General features: G+C 38.4%; 3 protein-coding genes across 3 annotated transcripts; 1 reads left to right on the top strand and 2 right to left on the bottom strand.

The window, feature by feature from the left end:
• Positions 1 to 3,582: 3,582 nt before the first annotated feature.
• Positions 3,583 to 4,159, bottom strand: LOC112199751 (MLP-like protein 43). The gene is made up of 2 exons (XM_024340722.1): positions 4,066 to 4,159; positions 3,583 to 3,872 (listed from the first exon to the last, which is right to left on the bottom strand). The coding sequence occupies exons 1-2, from the start codon at positions 4,157 to 4,159 to the stop codon at positions 3,583 to 3,585; spliced, it is 384 nt and encodes a 127-aa protein (XP_024196490.1).
• A 7,098-nt stretch (positions 4,160 to 11,257) lies between these two features.
• Positions 11,258 to 11,593, top strand: LOC112199749 (V-type proton ATPase 16 kDa proteolipid subunit). The gene has a single exon (XM_024340721.1). It carries the CDS (start codon positions 11,258 to 11,260, stop codon positions 11,591 to 11,593), a length of 336 nt encoding a protein of 111 aa, XP_024196489.1.
• A 1,631-nt stretch (positions 11,594 to 13,224) lies between these two features.
• Positions 13,225 to 15,566, bottom strand: LOC112198573 (U-box domain-containing protein 35). Its single transcript, XM_024339728.2, has 4 exons — positions 15,007 to 15,566; positions 14,070 to 14,188; positions 13,830 to 13,945; positions 13,225 to 13,650 (listed from the first exon to the last, which is right to left on the bottom strand). The coding sequence occupies exons 1-4, from the start codon at positions 15,389 to 15,391 to the stop codon at positions 13,443 to 13,445; spliced, it is 828 nt and encodes a 275-aa protein (XP_024195496.1). The 5' UTR covers positions 15,392 to 15,566; the 3' UTR covers positions 13,225 to 13,442.
• Positions 15,567 to 16,962: the final 1,396 nt, after the last annotated feature.

The following is a 16,962-nucleotide window of genomic DNA, read 5'->3' as shown; positions in this document are numbered from 1 at the left end:
CGTCGCCAGAGTCCGGTCACTAGTTGTTCAAATCTGGTCACCGATCGCTAGCCGCCGGACGTATTTGAAAACCTCACTGAAAATCCCCAAAGAGGTCGTTAGAGATCTCATATGTCACCGGAGAGGTTTATTGTCCCCTAATAAACATTTATTACCTCCCAATAAACATTTATCGGGGGGAAAAAGTTTATGAAACCTCGCTGGAGGTCCCTAAAGAGGTCGTCGGAGATCTCATAGGTCGCTGGAGAGATTTATTGCCTCCTCAATAAATTTTATTGCCCCCTAATAAACCTTTAAGTTGCCGAAATGGGAACTAATCTTCCTAAAGTTAAACAAATAAAACTTTGATAAAAGAAAAAAAATGAGGCGATTACATCTATTCAAAACTTTTATTGGGGATTTGGGGGGCAATAAATGTTGGAAAATGTTTTAATGCCCCCCAATAAATGAGGAGATTACTCTTTTGTGGTGTACTACCACTCGATTTTTTTTTGCCATGTATAACAAATATGGATATTAATCAAACCTGTGTTATAAAGTAGAAAGAAGATGAAGAGAGAATAGTTAGGATGAAGTAGAAGTGTTCTCATTCAGTCTCATTAGACTCTTTTATATAGAGGTGGGGTTTACATCAAAGTACATAACTAATGAGTATTTACGTGGACAGCCACATAGATTATAATATTTACAACACTCCCCCTTGGATGTCCACCAATGAATGATGGTATTGGTTGCGCTTATTGTTGCCTCGTTAAAAACCTTGCCAGGTAACAAAAACCCAATGGGACAAAAATAACCCTGGTCGAAGGACAAAAAGAGCACAACACGCATATGTCCTAGGTAGCATACTTCCGGATGCTCCCCATGATGAGAATCTCCCCCTGATTGTTGCAAGCCTCAATTATGTTTGTGATAAGCTACATGTACCATGTATAGTGGTTTGATGTGTCTATCACTGAGGTGCGACTATGTGTGCTTTGCATATAGGGGCTCATCACAAATTTTCATACCTGCAAAGTTAAAGCAATACTAACAAAACTAGACAATATAAAGAAATTGATACATTTATCTTTGTATAGTTTAAAACATAGGAAAAATCACCATGGCATACCTAGCCATAAATATCAATATCTTTATGTATTGATATGTCTCATATAAGCTCTTCAAGAACTTTAAGTAATTCATAACTTTGCGAAAGTTAGAATATGTTGCAACATTATAATCGTAATTCGAATTCGATTTCATAGTCTTATCATAGTATTCATCGAGGCAATTTAGAAAGAAGATGAAGAGAGAATAATTAGGAGGAAGTAGAAGTGTTCTCATTCAGTCTCATTAGCCTCCTTTATATAGAGGTAGAGTTTACATCAAAGTACATAACTAATAAGTATTTACGTGGACAGCCACATAGATTATAATATTTACAACAACCTGGAATATTTTGACCCAACAAAATTGTTTTTTTTTTTTGAGAAGAAAAAAAAATTGATCTAGGCACCGAGAAAATGCTCTAGGCACTCACGTCAAGAGCTGGACTCCTCTCTCGCAGGTGATTTGGAGCTCCGACTCTGAAATTGCCTACCAAGTCCGATTCGAAGGGATGTTGAAGGCGGTGGAGAGGTTCAAGGTGATGTACCGGAGCTGCACGACTCCGAGTACGTTCAGGCTTCTCGGTTGCACGAACTCTCTGTCGACGACATTGTCGGCTCGTTCAAGCTTCTTGGCTGCACGAACTCTTCGTCGACGTCATCGTCGGCCTCGTCTCGCCGCCGACCATCTAGACCAGAGATTGGAGCTAAAGGCTGTGCGCTGGCTGAGAGAGAGAGAGAGAGAGAGAGAGAGAGAGAGAGAGAGAGAGAGAGAGAGAGAGAGAGAGAGAGAGAGAGATGGCATATGGGGTACTTTATTAATTTAGCTGAGGGTAAAATTGTCATTTAATATTAAATTGGATAGTTGAGAATAAAAATCTATTATTGGGGTAAGTAGAAAAATTTTGGTTCATTTCAGAGCTTGATCTACCCTTAATGTGCATGTATTGATAAGCAGCTGGTTGTGGATAAGTGGAGTCTGGGTATGGCAGCTTGAGACAAGTTTATAGAATAGGTCCATATATTAGAAAAAAAAATTTGATTCTGAAAGTACCGATATGAGATTTTAAGAACCAAGACAAGTTTATAAAATAGGTCCGTATATTAAAAAAAAAAAAAAAAAATTGTGAACGAGTTAAGTCTGGATCTGAGCTTTTGAGACCCGAGATAACTTTAAAGAATTAGCCCACATATTAAAAAAAAATAATACTTGTGGTGAGCTGGTATCAAACTCACAACCTGTATTCCCTGTCGAAAAAAAAAAACTCACAACCTTTATTATATAACAAACAAATCTCACCATAGTGTTACTTCAACTTTGTTGAGAGAAAAAACCCTAGGGGGAAAAAAAAACCTTGGGAGCCGCGTGGTCCTTCTTGCCTGTCCGGCTGTGCCTCGGCGCTGGCGCTGGCCTCTGGCCTCGCCGGTGCACGGTGTGTGCGGCCGGACGGGTGGTTTGGTTCGTTGGCATGCTTGTGGCTCAATGGCTGGGGTTGGGAAGTTGCTTTTCTCGTCGTGCTCATGTGCAGGAGGCAGCTGAACGTGGATCGGGTTGGTGGCTACTAGGTGGGATCGATGTTGTTTGGCGGTATGGCGCTGCAGTGGGATTGACGGCGAAGCTACCATGGATAGGTGGGAGATCGGAGATGGGAGACGGAAGGACAGGCTGGCTGGGACCGGTTGGGATCGGAGGTCGGTCCGGTTTGGTTCTGATATCCGGAGTGAGGCTGTGTGGGGCTGGGGCGGTGGAGTGGGTGGGTAGTCTTGGCCGGTGGTTCGACGGCGGAGATGGCTTGCAGATGGTCGAGGTCCGACATCGGTGGCAGAGCGGCGCGTATGGTGGCGTGTTGGTTCAGGTGCCTTCCTGGACTGGGCTAACGAGGTGGGACTTGGCTGCCTTAGCTCTTTGGGCCTGGGCTTGTTATTTACTTATAGTTGGTGGTTTTTGGTTAGGTTTTTTCTGTTTTGGTTTTTGTTTAGGTATAATAAGTCCCTCCTCAATTGAGCGAGGGTTAGTTTGTTTTGAGTTCATGGGTGTGTCGTGGTCTGGACTTTTGTCGGTGCTTTTTGGTTATCAACGTGATGGTGAATCACCCTTACACGTGGTCTGGCAGTTTTGGATCGCGGTGTCTGAACGGGTGGAAACAGTTCATCGTAGTGTTGGCGGCTGGGTTGTATCGGTATATGTTTGGTGTTTACTCATTGTAGCTCGAGGGTATGAGCGTAAAATTTGGTTAGGGGTTGAGCCTTTTTGGCTCATGGAAGTCACTCATGTTGACGGTCCCGTAACTATGGATCTAATGTTATGTAATCTGTTTGGTTATTAATGGAATTATTTATTCTCAAAAAAAAAAACAAACAAATCTCACCATTATCACACATACATTGTCTGATTTTTTTATTAGCACTTTAATTATTTGTACAATAAATGGGTAGAAAGCTGGGTATTTCTTGCCGGAAGAATATCAGGCCTGAGGCGGCGGCCTCTTCCAGCTCACCTCAGGTCCGGCTCTGAGTGAGTAGATGAGCTAGCGTCAATGTCTTTGATGTTATCAGTTACCGTCTGGAGCATAAAATATGGGTCTGCAACATCGTCATGCATCTTCTCATACTCCAAAATCATATGGACCGTTGCTTTCGGGTTTGAAGTGGTAATAATTTGCAGGATGAACTTGAAGCTCTTGTAATGGTCAAGAAGTTCTCCTTCAACGATTTTCCAAGTCGTTGAATGTTTCTTGCTGTCCAGGGCTTCAATCATCGCCTGGCTTACTTTAGCTTTCCCATCTGCATTAGTAAGCATATATATGCAACTAATCAGTTGGTAAATAAATTAAAACACCCAGTACTATATATAGTAAAACTTGATTAGTATGTACCTACAGTGGAAATACTTCCAGGAGGAGATAGAACCGACTTTTGCGGGGACGATCGAGTCTGCTTGATTAATTGCAACACCATCAAGTTTGTTGTTAGGTACATGGTGTGGTCTGTTTAATTACCACCATATCACAGAACTCGTAAGCACCAACCGTGATCTCAATAGCCACCTCCAGCTTACCATAACTGGACATTTTGATTTCCTTGATAAATTACACTAAATTCTTTAGCTAGGCAGTGTGGAAGAAACTACTTAGGCCCGGCCTAGTTATATAGGAGGAGGAGAATCAAGAGGACATAGAGGGTATATTACTCCCCTGCTTATAAATTCCACTTCTTTTCTCATTTTTGGGTCAACTTCCGTTATTTCAGATCGATGTCACATGATTCCTAAACTTTCCCATCCATGTGACAGTTTCTGATGATATATAATTTATTGGACCTATTGTCAATATTTAGGACATGGTTAACGAGAAGAACGGTGGATACGTTAAGTGAGGCCAGGTATAATGATATAGGGATGCTAACCACACCGAAAGATGTTGTATGTTTTTTAACTTTTTTTAACTTTTAAGGAAACCAACCCCAAAATTTTCTCCTAAAAAAGAATTTATAGCACAAGGATATTTTTGCTAAAACCGCATATTTTTAATTTCTTACCAAAATTTTTTCAACCCTAAAAAATAATTTTTAAGCAATTCTAGAACTGGATAGAGCTCAAAATTTTGACCCAATATTTTGTTTACGATTTTCCAAAGTCAGAGAACAGAGAAAATCATAAAAATAGAAAACTCGATATTTTTCCGAGCCATCAATTGGAACATGTTCTAAGAATTATGCTTTACCAGTAACGAGATTATGACAAGGAGAATTTTAATTAAAAAATGGTGTTGATTTGACGTGTTTTAACATGTCACTAGTGCAAAACCATGTCAAGATGACTTTTATTCAAAAGTTCTCAAGCCAAAATTTCACCATAAATTTCTTGTTTCTTTGATTTCAGCTATTGATCTATTGTGTTGAAGGAACCGCTTTTGCGACCGAAGCTCGAACTAGCATGGCATTTACAAGATTCATCACCAACAGAGGAGGTCACAATTGCTTATATCGCGTTGGTTACAGGAATCAGGAATGTGATTGACAAGGGACTTCAGCTCCAAGTCACCGAATTGTCTCCCAGTCTATGGCTTCGATTATCTTCTTGGCTACTTTAGCTTTCCCATCTGCACACCAACATGCAAGCAATCACTTAATGAAAAAATGAGCATGCACCAACTATAATTAAGCTTAAGAGACCTCTAACTTTTTTTAAGCTACTAGGAATTAGGTGAGTTAATAAACAACTTCGATGGCTGTTCTGCAACCCTAAGGCCTCGTTTGGTTCATAGAAATGAAAGTAATTCCTTTGTCTTTCCCATGGGAAGGGAAATGAAATTTCCCAACAACTTTCCATTCCGATGTTTGGTAACGTAAGGAAAGTTATCAGGAAAGTTGTTAAAAAGTTTGTAAATAATATAATAAAATAATATGTTGTGAGTAACAAATGCAAGGAAAGAAGGGGGGAAAGTGATTCCCTTAAGATTTGGAAGGAATCACTTTCCCCCTTATTTTCCCTTCCTTCAGGAAACGATTTCCTTTCCTTTTGCATCCCAAACGCAGGAAAGGAACAAGTTTCCTTTCCTGATGCTTCCTTTCCATGAACCAAACGTGGCCTAAGGCCATCTCCAATTTTTTTTAAATAGCACCCAGGTTAAATTTTAGTCCCCGATAATTACTATACATGTAAAATAATAAAAAAATAATAAAATAAACTGGATCCAACATATATTTTTTTTCTAACGGATAGCTGACATCAGCCAGCTGCATGTTTGCCTCAATCTCAGCCATTGATCTGTTCAACCATGTTCATTTCATTTATTTGGGCCACCAATGTGAAGCCCACAAAAAATAGCCCAAGGGCTGTACAAACGGCCACTTTTAGCACAGTTTTTGGTCCTTTAGCATCTTAAATAGCTTTTTTGGTTTACGTTAGCTCCCAATTGGAGGTGGAAATCTTCATTTTTTGGCTATATTTACCCTTTAGCCCAACGTTGGAGACGGCCTAACCTCTCTGTAATATAAAAGAAAACTATGGACACTTGAAAAACAGCGGTCATCCATCAAGGGAAAAATAACCCTCAGTTCTTTTGAGACCAAGGTGAACTAGCTTGCTGTAATTTAATTTGTTCTTATGAACTTTAGCCCTCCATGTCACACATCAAAAGAAGAAAATAGGATACATGTACCTAACGAGGCCGGCCCAAGGGTAAGGCAACCGCCTTGGGCCTCAACCTGGAGCATGCCTCATTTAAAAAAAAAAATCCATTATACAAATATGAAAGAGTAGAAATGATATAGAAAGAGAAAATGCACAAAACATTTTGCATATGAAAGGGTTATAATTAGGTACTATTTAGAAGGTCTCATCCTAATGTGTTGGGCCTCTTGCAAAGTTTCTATTCAATAGTTGGTGTATGTACGAGTGCCTCATTTTCAATTTTTGGTTGAATTTAATAACTAAATTTTAGACTTTGATGAAAACATATATAAAATAGAAGCTAATAAATCTTAGACCTTGAAAGATTTTTTTTTTTTGGTCTTTTGGAATGAGCAACTAGGTTTTCCAGTTCGTTCGTGTAAATTGCAGTTTTGGATGCCTTAACAATCACCAAATTGGCTGAAATTTTGTAGAGATGATCTATACATTAAGACCTAAAAATTGAACGGTTAAGATCAAAATATGTGTTCGGAAAGTGGGTGAAAACAGAAAATCCGAACCGAAATTTCAGTACGGACGTCCGCACCTAAGAAAAATCCTATATATATGGATCCTTGATCCAAAGCACCAAAATTGGACAAAATTATCCTACTTACCCCAGTAACAGATTTTTATTCCTACTAACCCAATTTAGATTACAATGACAGATATACCATCAGCCTAATTAACTACATTTTATGCCATTCTCTCATCTCTCTCCTCCCTCCGATCCTCTCTCTCTGGGTTTCAAAAGCCCGAAGTTCTTGTCGGAGCTCAGGCTGGGTTTCATGTTCTCGTTGAACAGAGCGAAGATGTAGATTTTGAGATCCGAGCTCGATCAGGTTCCCCCTTGGCATTATCCGGCATAGCTCCGGCCTCATCCTCGTTGCCTTTGCACGGCCAGCCGGTCTCAGAGATATGAATCAGAAGCTTCTTGCAGCCGAGGGATCCGTGGGTGGCCTAGACGGCGTCGATTTGGGCTTATCGTACTTCTATTTCGGCGAGCTCAGTCATGTTGGGCCGGAAGAGGACGTAATCTGACGAGGCAACAGCACTTGTTTGGGGTTCGATTTGTAGGTGAAGTAATGGTAGGCGTTGATCAAGAACGGAGATCCTGTTTTGGTGTGGAAATCGAGGACCGGAGATATGCCATCAGTCCTTTTTTGTGTGAAAACAGAAGCTTCTCTGCTGTGGTTGCTGGGAATGTTGGACAGTTGAGTGCCCATAGCATTTTATTTTTTTTTGTAAACTGTGTGCAAAAGTCTGAGAAGAAAAGAAAAAGAAAAAAAATGTCTATTGGGGGCAATAAGCGTCTATTGGGAGGTAATAGACGTTTTGAATTGATGTAATTTCCTTGTTTTTTTTTTTTTTTTTTTTTTTTTCCTGTAATCAAAATTTTATTTGTCTAAACTCTAAAGTTTGGGAGATTAGTTCCTATTTTGGAGACTAAAAGTCCTATTGGGGGGCAATAGACGTCTATTGGAAGGTAATACATGGCTGATAGTCATCTATTGGGGGGCAATAGACTTCTATTAGGGGGCAATAGATGTCTATTGGGGCAAAAAAACCTTTTCGGTGAGATTTTCAGCAAATTCCGGTGGGCGACAGCTAGTGATCGGATTCCCGCGGCCGGTGACCGAACTCAGGCGAAAGTTGGCCGAATTCTAGTGAAAATTGGCTGGATTCCGGCAGCCCGTGACAGGACTCCGGCAAAGTCTCCTATGGTTTCTCTCTCTTCCATTTTCTCTCTATCTCTCTAAGTAACAAAGGGGTTAGGGTAAAATGGTATTAAAAAAAATTTGAAAAAAAAAAAAAAAATCTTAATGCGGTATTAGGGAAGACATCCTTAGAGTGTTTTATGTAAGAGGGAATTAAAAAAACTTAATGAGGTAAGTGAGAAAAAAAATCTCTAAAAATGGGGTAAATGGACAAAAACCCTATATATATATATATATATATATACCATGCCGAAGTACTGCATGTTGATATGATCTTGTAATTGCCTACTGACATAAATTGGAAGACTTCGCCAATGAGAGTTGGTTCAGTTGGCAAGGGCGGACTTGAGGTGTAAACCCACACAAGTTCGATCCCCGCTACCAACAATCTTTCATTTGGTGGGCAATCTGGAAAATGTCCTGCATAATTCCATACCAATGGGCTGGGCTGGGCTGGGACACTAACCAGTTTGGTAAATGATGTTGGGTTGAGGTCGTAGGTTTGCTCTTACCCTAGTAGTGTAGGGAAGCTTCCCTCTTACCTAAACTTTTTCCATCAAAAAAAAAAAAAAAATTGGAAGACTTCGGATATTCAATTATTTATGCCCACCGCCCAGCATAGAAGATCATGTACGTATATCTGGCCTATTCATTCCTTTAGTTGAATTGGTCAAACAGCTATGATTTAGTAAGAGCCGAAGCATTTTTTTTGTGGTGGAGAATTTTGTTCTAGTACTGGCATAAGTCTTTAATTTATTTTCTCATCTACGATAGTTCCCAGTTAATTTGTACTCTTTTAAAAAGAGTCATTTTTCTTTTGTTGTTTTAGCAGTGGTTTCGATCCAAAAGGTCTAGGGAACTTTTCAGAATAGAAAGTCATAAAATTTTGTTGTTACGGCAATGGCTTCCGGAAGAACTTCTTTCTTAATTAAGGTAAGGGTTATGTTCATCATAGCCTATCTTCTTTGAGTGTATAATATTTTCTCCTCCTTCTTTCGTTGGGAGAGTATGTCACACTTGTTACCACTATAAGAAGATAGTCTTAGATAATCGTGTATTTACATGAGAAAAAACAAAACCCGTACCGTGATGATCGATCATGCGTACTATTCACAAACATGTATAGTTGTAAACTCAAACACTTTGTTTGGCTCCAAAACCAGTCTGGCGTGCAAACAGTCTCTTTTGAATGCGCAGGCGTGCCAGCACCTTGGGGTGCAGTCGTCAGGGTGTCTCTTGACCTGACTTCTTCTCAAACGCTGTGGACGATGAGAGCACCAACCTCGTCACCGAGTTCTTTCCTATGCCTTCGGAAAAGGACTTTCGCCTTACGGGTAAGAACTTGTGGTGTGATCTCTTGATTCACCGAGTTGATACTTAACGTTATAGGTTAAGCAGAGCAATCACCGGGAAGTAGGAGAAAGCACAGGTTTGCTAAAGCGTGACTTTAGCTTCGCTGGGTTGCGAGGGCGTTACCCTTGCTTTGCTGGTTTTCCACTAGGTTGAAGGTAGGTTTGCTCCGGAGAGACTTTGATAATCTAAGAGATTAATTGATTGAGAGGTGTTTTGTTTTTTCTATATCGTCTATAGCCTCTCTCTCTCTCTCTCTCTCTCTCTCTCTCTCTCTCTCTATATATATATATATATATGCTACTCGCAGATTCACCTTCTAAATAGGAATGAAATACTATATTTAGGCCACAGTTATTGGCCTTGAATCAAATCAAAACTCTTAATAGTCTTGATAACTATCGTAGGCAATAATAATGATATAAGGCCTCAATGAGGCCTAAGATTTGTGGCCTCAAATCCTAGGTGTCATGCCATATAAGCAAATACATATTTTATTTTCAATTCCACATGATAAATCTTGCCACATCATACTACTGCAACACCAATTTTACCCTTTTATATTTCCTTCTAGAAGTTAGGGGATGAATCAATTATATTAATGAATTAAATTAGGTGACCGAAAAAAAGATAAGCTATTAATTATGTATTAATTTAAGATATGTCTACAAATTCTTTGACAAATATTTTTCTTCATTTAATTAAATTCTTTGCTATAATTTTTCTTTCCAAACAGCATCAATATAGTCAAGAAATAGGCATTAACTTTTCTTTTCAAATATTGATTAATTTCATCCAAAAAAATAGCACTAATAAATTGAATTTGGAAAATACGTATGTCTAAATTAAGAGGTGAGAAAAAAATTCCAGCCATTAATTATCATCTACAAATCTAAATATAAGGGAAAAAACAAACAAAAAATAATAAACTCAAATATAACGTGTAAACCCTAGTTACATAAAGAGAGAGAAAAATGAACAAAAGAATATATATAATCATATGAATATGTATTTTTCACATTATATTTTCAAAATTTACAGGAACCCAACAATAGGTTCAATTCATATACATATGTTATGCAAATCCATTGATCGAGTGTATGTGCAAATCTAGTGACTGAATTACATGAATTTTTTTCTATTCTTGATTGAAGAAAATTGTTGTTTAAATCTAAGCATGAGTGTAATGAAAAGAAAAAAATGAAAAAAAAAAAAACTAAAATAATTTTTGTTTAGAAGAAAGCCAAAATAACTTAGATTCATTAGATTTTGGAAGGATAAGATAGTCTTTTTCTCAAGTATTACATGTCATGATTTGACAAATTGGTGATTTGTGTAGGTGACATGGCATGACACCTAAGATTGAGGCAACAAATTATTTTCCTTAATAATTATCCTCTGTCGTAGCTAGAATGTAGGCAAAGTTTAATTGCCTCTTAAAATCCTGGACATAATCTTCTCTTAGGCGAATTGTTCGCTATGCACGTCTTATTTGCATATATATATATATATATGGACAAAATATTGTTTACTCCCTATACTTATAAGGTTTCGACGTTTCAATCCCTGACGTTTCAATTTCACCTAAAAACTCCCTAAACTCTCCAATTTCACCCAATTAGTCCTTACTGTCAATTCTCCATCAAAAACTCGGTTATTTTGCTGACATGGCATGCTTTTCACATTAAAATGATTGTTATACTCTCACTTTCTCTTTTTCTTTTCTTTTTTATTTATTTATTTTTATTTTTATTTTTTCCTCTTTCTCTTTTCTTTTTACCTCTTCTTCTTCCCCTCTCTCGTCTCCATCCTCATCATCACCGCCGCAGCTCTCGTCTTCTCCTGTAAGTCCCTCCCCGATCTCCGATCCCTCGATTTTACTCGTTTCTCCCTAGAACTTTGATTTAATTTCTGATCTTGCCACAGGCATGGGCGCGGCGTACTGGACCGCCAAGAGTGGCGTGGGCGTGGCCTTGATGAAAGTGATGCGGCAGGAGCTAGTCATGAAATCGATTGTTCCGGTGGTCATGGCTGGAGTGCTTGGGATCTACGGCCTCATCATAGCTGTGATTATCAGCACCGGGATCAATCCAAAGGCTAAATCTTATTACCTGTTTGATGGATATGCTCACTTGTCCTCTGTCCTTACTTGTAGCCTCGCTGGACTTTCCACCGTCGTCATCCCCCCTTCCCTCCTCCGATACTCAACCTTCACCGTCGCCGGCTCTCTTGGGAGTTCGAAACGATCTCGCGGAATTGGGTAGGAGCTTCAAGACAGGCCTCTCGTTTCTCTCCATTGCCGAAATCTCCAAATTGGCTTCGAACTTGATGCCAGTTCGGAACGGAGCTTCGGAAGAAGACGGCGGTGGTTCCGTGCTAGGAATTACCAATGAAATTCTCGGCTTCGTCGCTCAGATTTTGAAGCTTTCGGACTATTGGACCCGCTTTCCTATACCACTGGACCACCATGGTAAAATTTCTCATCAACATTTTGTATTTGTGTAGTCGAAGACTGTATAGTTCATCTTTCAAGTTGATTGTAGTTTCGGTTTACTTATTTTGTTTGATTTTGTTTTTGAAGTTGTGGATTGTGAGTTTAGAAGTTAGAGTTGATTTCATTTGAATCTGTTTGTGGTCGCACGCAATATGAACAATTTGAGATGATGAATTTGCAGAAGTCGGAATGGAAACTGAGCAGAGGGAACCTAAAGCAGAAGAACTGGAAGGAGGTGGCCGACATCGTGGGTAGCAGAGAGAACTATGGCAAAACCCCCTAAAACTGATTCAGTGCAAGATACTTTAAATTTCAATTCTTTGTGGTTTTCAGGTATATATGTTGGTGGTTGAAGTTTGAATCAGGGATTTAATTGAATATGAATAAGTTCTTGTGAGATTGATGCTACGTCAGTATGACTATTTGTTTTCTCTGATGAGCTAGTTTGCTTGTTTTGTTCAAATTTCGTCTCAGAAAAGAGACTGGGTTCATGTTGGTTGTGGATATTTGTTAAATGGTAATTGGGATGTGTGGGATTTGAATTGATGGTAGTATAAGCTTTGCTTTTTCCTCCCGTTGGTTTAGCCTTCTAGGTAAATGAGTTTTGCATGAACAACCAAGAGCAGGGACATGGAGGAAGAAAATGCCGAAGAGGAGGGACACGGAGGAAGAAGAACAGGTAAAAAGAAAAGAGAAGGAGATAATTTTTTTTTTTTGTCAGTGAGGGTAAAATAGACATTTTGGTGTGAAAATGATGCCATGTCAGCAAGATAACGGAGCATTTGACGGAAAGTTGACGGTAAGGACCAATTGGGTGAAATTGGAGAGTTTAGGGAGTTTTTAGGTGAAATTGAAACGTCAGGGACTGAAACGTTGAAACCCTATAAGTATAGGAAGTAAACAGTATTTTGTCCTATATATATATATATATATATATATATATATATCTCCACGCAATTAAGGATGATAGTTTCCTTAATTGATCTTCTGCCATGCAAATATGTATGTGAGTATGGTAGCCACGTGTTGGCCTTTTTCATGCATCAAAGGAGATTCACCTTAATTGACCCATGCATGAGCAATTATATATAACTAGATTATATATATTCCTTGAGGATTGCAATCAAGTGATTGATTCCTACCCTTGTTCCACGTCCACCTTAATTGCATGGGAAACCTTGATTCATTGCATGGCTAGGCCATGTAACCTACTCCATATATGTAGCTGCCATCTTCCCTAGCCTCTTGCACAATACTTGGTAATCAAGCAAATCATCATATTTAATTATCAAAAATTTGATAATTAATAGTAAATAAATGAATATCCAGATTTGCTTTAGGATTACTTGATTTCTAAATAGGCTTTATTTAGCCTCTAAACAATATATTCTGAACTTGTCGAAAATATATAGCTTGGGCCAAGGATATTAGCCCGGTTTTCTTCGAGTCACCCATTTGTCAGGAAAAATGTTAATTTTGGGTTCAAACACACTTCAGAACAAAAGAAAGCAGAATTATTAGGGTTTTACTTTTCCCATTTACATGCTTTGTAGTTTGTACCCTAAAACTAGCTAGCTAGCTCTTCGATCTGTTATTATTATCTGATGATCGACATATCATCACATTGCTACTTCTTGATCTTGATCCTCTTGCGTTGACAAGGAATTTGCATTACTGCTACGCGAGGAAGGCGATCCGATAAGCTGATCAATCACCACTTCCTTTCCCTTGCATATGATCTTTATATCGCAGCAGGACGTCGTTTCTGGAGATGCATTTCGTAGTATCTGATTAGCAACCCCTGTTCCCTTTCTAGACCTCAGTTTCCTAAACACAAAAGGGAATAACAACCTCCAATTATAATACGTACTCATGAAGAAAGAGCCGTAATAAATGCAAAGAAGAGGGATCTTTCACGCAGTAGCGAAGGGTTTGAACCAAGATTTCCAGATGAATGGGGTAGGGTATTAGTACATCTGATGGTATAAGGTTTAGATATCTTATACCTGAGATTGGATATCGTTGTTCCAACAACTAGATTCTTCACGTTTCCAGTTGGAATAAGGTTTAGGATGGCCTTTGCAATTGTATCACTCTCAATAAACATAACATCGACCTTAACCTGTATGTTATACGTTATTAATATTAAGTTGAATAATCATTATATCTCAATTAAGTAGTACTTGCTAATTAATGGGTCTAAATATTCGTAAACAAGGCATTAGAGGCGTGATCAAATTTGGTACCTTGGCGGTTAAGCATGCAGCAACGTATTTCTCAAGGAGCTTGGTCCTTTTGTCTCTTTCTTGAGCCAGGTACTTATTCACCATCTTTGGACTCACTTTACTTCTTGGAAGCAGTCCTACTACATAAAATGTCAAAATAAATTAAAAACATCGCTCAGTTCTCATTAATCCGTTTAAAAGTCACCAATATTAATTAACGGTTGCCATAAGCCTATTAAAATGTTGTTAATAAAGCTAGCAACGCAAATTAGACAGATTAATATCACTAAACTTGTTACCTTCATGATCAGCATTATGATAATAAAAAAAATTTAGGTGAGCATGACCGTCGTCTGACCCACCATTCACTATTTTCAACATACAATTAGTATTCAAATTATCCCTTGTTATGTGGAAATCAAATACTACAAATCCTGCACCACCTTAAGTCCTTAATGATGAGTCAAATCGCGTGACACAACCACTTTACCATAACCAAACGTTTTTCAGCCTTAGGATCAGGTCCCCTAGCACCTTGCAGTACTAACTAACTAGCTAGGTGTAGCCCCATAAGAGATATGTTCACAAGTTCATTGAATTGATTGTATAAGATAGCTAGCTGATGAATTGATCAACTATGCCAGTTGCTACAAGACGTCAACCGCACGCGGGGTATCGATCGATCTCTTTCAACTTAAATATTTGAAACTTTCTCTTCCTTAGAATGAAAATTCAATATACCCGAAAAGACATGTAAGCGTGACAAGCAATTGACATAGACTATACAGCTACCTAGGTTCATCGAACAAGAGTACGCAAAGACTATTCGTTCCTCATTTGACCTTAAACTCATATCGGAACTTATAACCGGCCAGCGTGCTTTTCAGACCGATGTGAACTACAGGTTATTGATTCATCATGCAGAATCATAAAGACGACGTCGAATTAAATAACTTACATGGAGAAGGAATGAATCGAATTGGTGGAAAGACATGTACGAGTTTGACATGATACACGGTTTTGATATTGGATGATGAATGAGTAACGGCTTGGCTGAGCGTCCAGAGAAGGGCATCCATGCTAGACTCGCTCTTCATCAGGTCCACTGCGACGTGATAAACCCTTTCTTCCTGAATGATTTGATCCGGCTTCGTCTTGTGATTGATACAATTGAAATCAATAGAAAACAAACTCCCCTCATCATCAGATTCGCAGTAGGGGTAGCAGTCTTCTTCGAATTCTTGGATGGCTTCCAAGGACAAGGACGAAGGCACGTCCAGCATGCTATGTATACCGACGCTGCTCTGATGATGATCAAGCTGCGGCAGGAGTATTATTGACATAGCTAACTATGTCAACTTAATTTTGATGAGCACAACAGCTACTTTTGAGTCTGGAGTCTTGGGACTCGACTTGTTTCGTTTGGTTGAGGACCAAAAGAAACCAATTGCTGTATATATGTGCTAGTTGCCTCCAAATTCAAAGAAGCTCGCAAGATGCATCTGTTTGTATACACTTGCGATAATATAGATACTTCAACAAATTGACGAAGTTAATTAGCAATATTACTATATTAGTTAATAATATATTTTATTAAGACAGTAAAGAATAGCTATGAATTTATATATATATATATATATATATATATATATCCCTTCTTGGTTGAGGACGTCCGTTCCTAAGCTAAGGAACGGATTTCCAGTTTTCACCCACTTTCCGATCATATTTTCACATCCTAACCGTTCAGTTTTTAAGTCCTAATGTATAGATCATCTCTACAAATTTTCAGCGAAATTGATGATCGTTAAGACATCCAAAACTGCAATTTACCATTACAAACACGAACGGTTCCAGTTCGACAGATTCGGTTCGTTCATGTAAATTGCAGTTTTGGATGCCTTAAGATCATCAATTTGGCTGAAATTTGTAGAGATGATCTATACATTAGGACCTAAAAATTGAACGGTTAAGATGTAAAAATATGATCAAAAAGTGGGTCAAATGTGGAAATCCGTACCTTTTGCTTAGGTACAGATATCCGCACCTGAGCAAAGTTATATATATATATATCTGATAGGTAGTTTTCATGGCCCTATTGATATTATTGCAGATTTCAATATTAATAGCTAGAAATTATACATCTCTCGCTCTGAAGTATAGAGGTAGCTTTCGTGCTACTCTTGCCTTTATTAAATGTAAGTCGACTTTGGGAATTTTCTGCCCGCGTAGGAGCAGTTCCCTACCCCCTAATTTGGTGACGAATTAAATAACAAAAACAAAATGTCAGGTGTAATATATAAAAACCTCACGTATCTTGTATATCCGGTACTACAAAATAAATTATTCTTTGTCTTAGGCTAGCTTTCCAACTGATCACAAGACCTTCCTCGCTTCATTGAGAATTTTCATTGCCGTGAAAGGTCATTTATGTTCTTAAATAAGTAGAAGGGACAAAGACTCGAAGAGAATAGAAAAGGGATCAAAATGGAATCCAGGAATATAATTATAGGAGATATTGACAGAAACTATACAACTTCTTCCAGGCATTTTCTGAATCTTTAGTGTGAATACGTCTTAATTAATTAAGGAGAATATCAAAAGAAAAAATATATTCTATACTAATATAGTAATATACATCAAGTATTGACTTCACAATTTGTCAGTTTTCACTTTTATTTGCCTTTGATTTGGGGGAATTTCTATAGTTCTTGCTCTAGTCAAGTTTCTTTGAATTTGATTTTTCCAACTTAGAAACAAATATAGGAGGCTTTTCCATATTCACACAGCTTAGCCTACGGTCAATTGAGATCTTTTAGGGAAGAGTGGCACCGTGCCAAAGGGGGTTGAAAAAAGTACTGGAACAAAATTTGTGAAGTATGTATATCCTTAAGTCATCGATATATAGCAGGTGTTT

This window comes from Rosa chinensis, chromosome 4, assembly GCF_002994745.2.
Source record: "Rosa chinensis cultivar Old Blush chromosome 4, RchiOBHm-V2, whole genome shotgun sequence".
Classification (NCBI taxonomy): Eukaryota; Viridiplantae; Streptophyta; class Magnoliopsida; order Rosales; family Rosaceae; genus Rosa; species Rosa chinensis.
The sequence above is the reverse complement of the archived record's forward strand: the minus strand, read 5'-3'. Positions and strand labels throughout refer to the sequence as shown.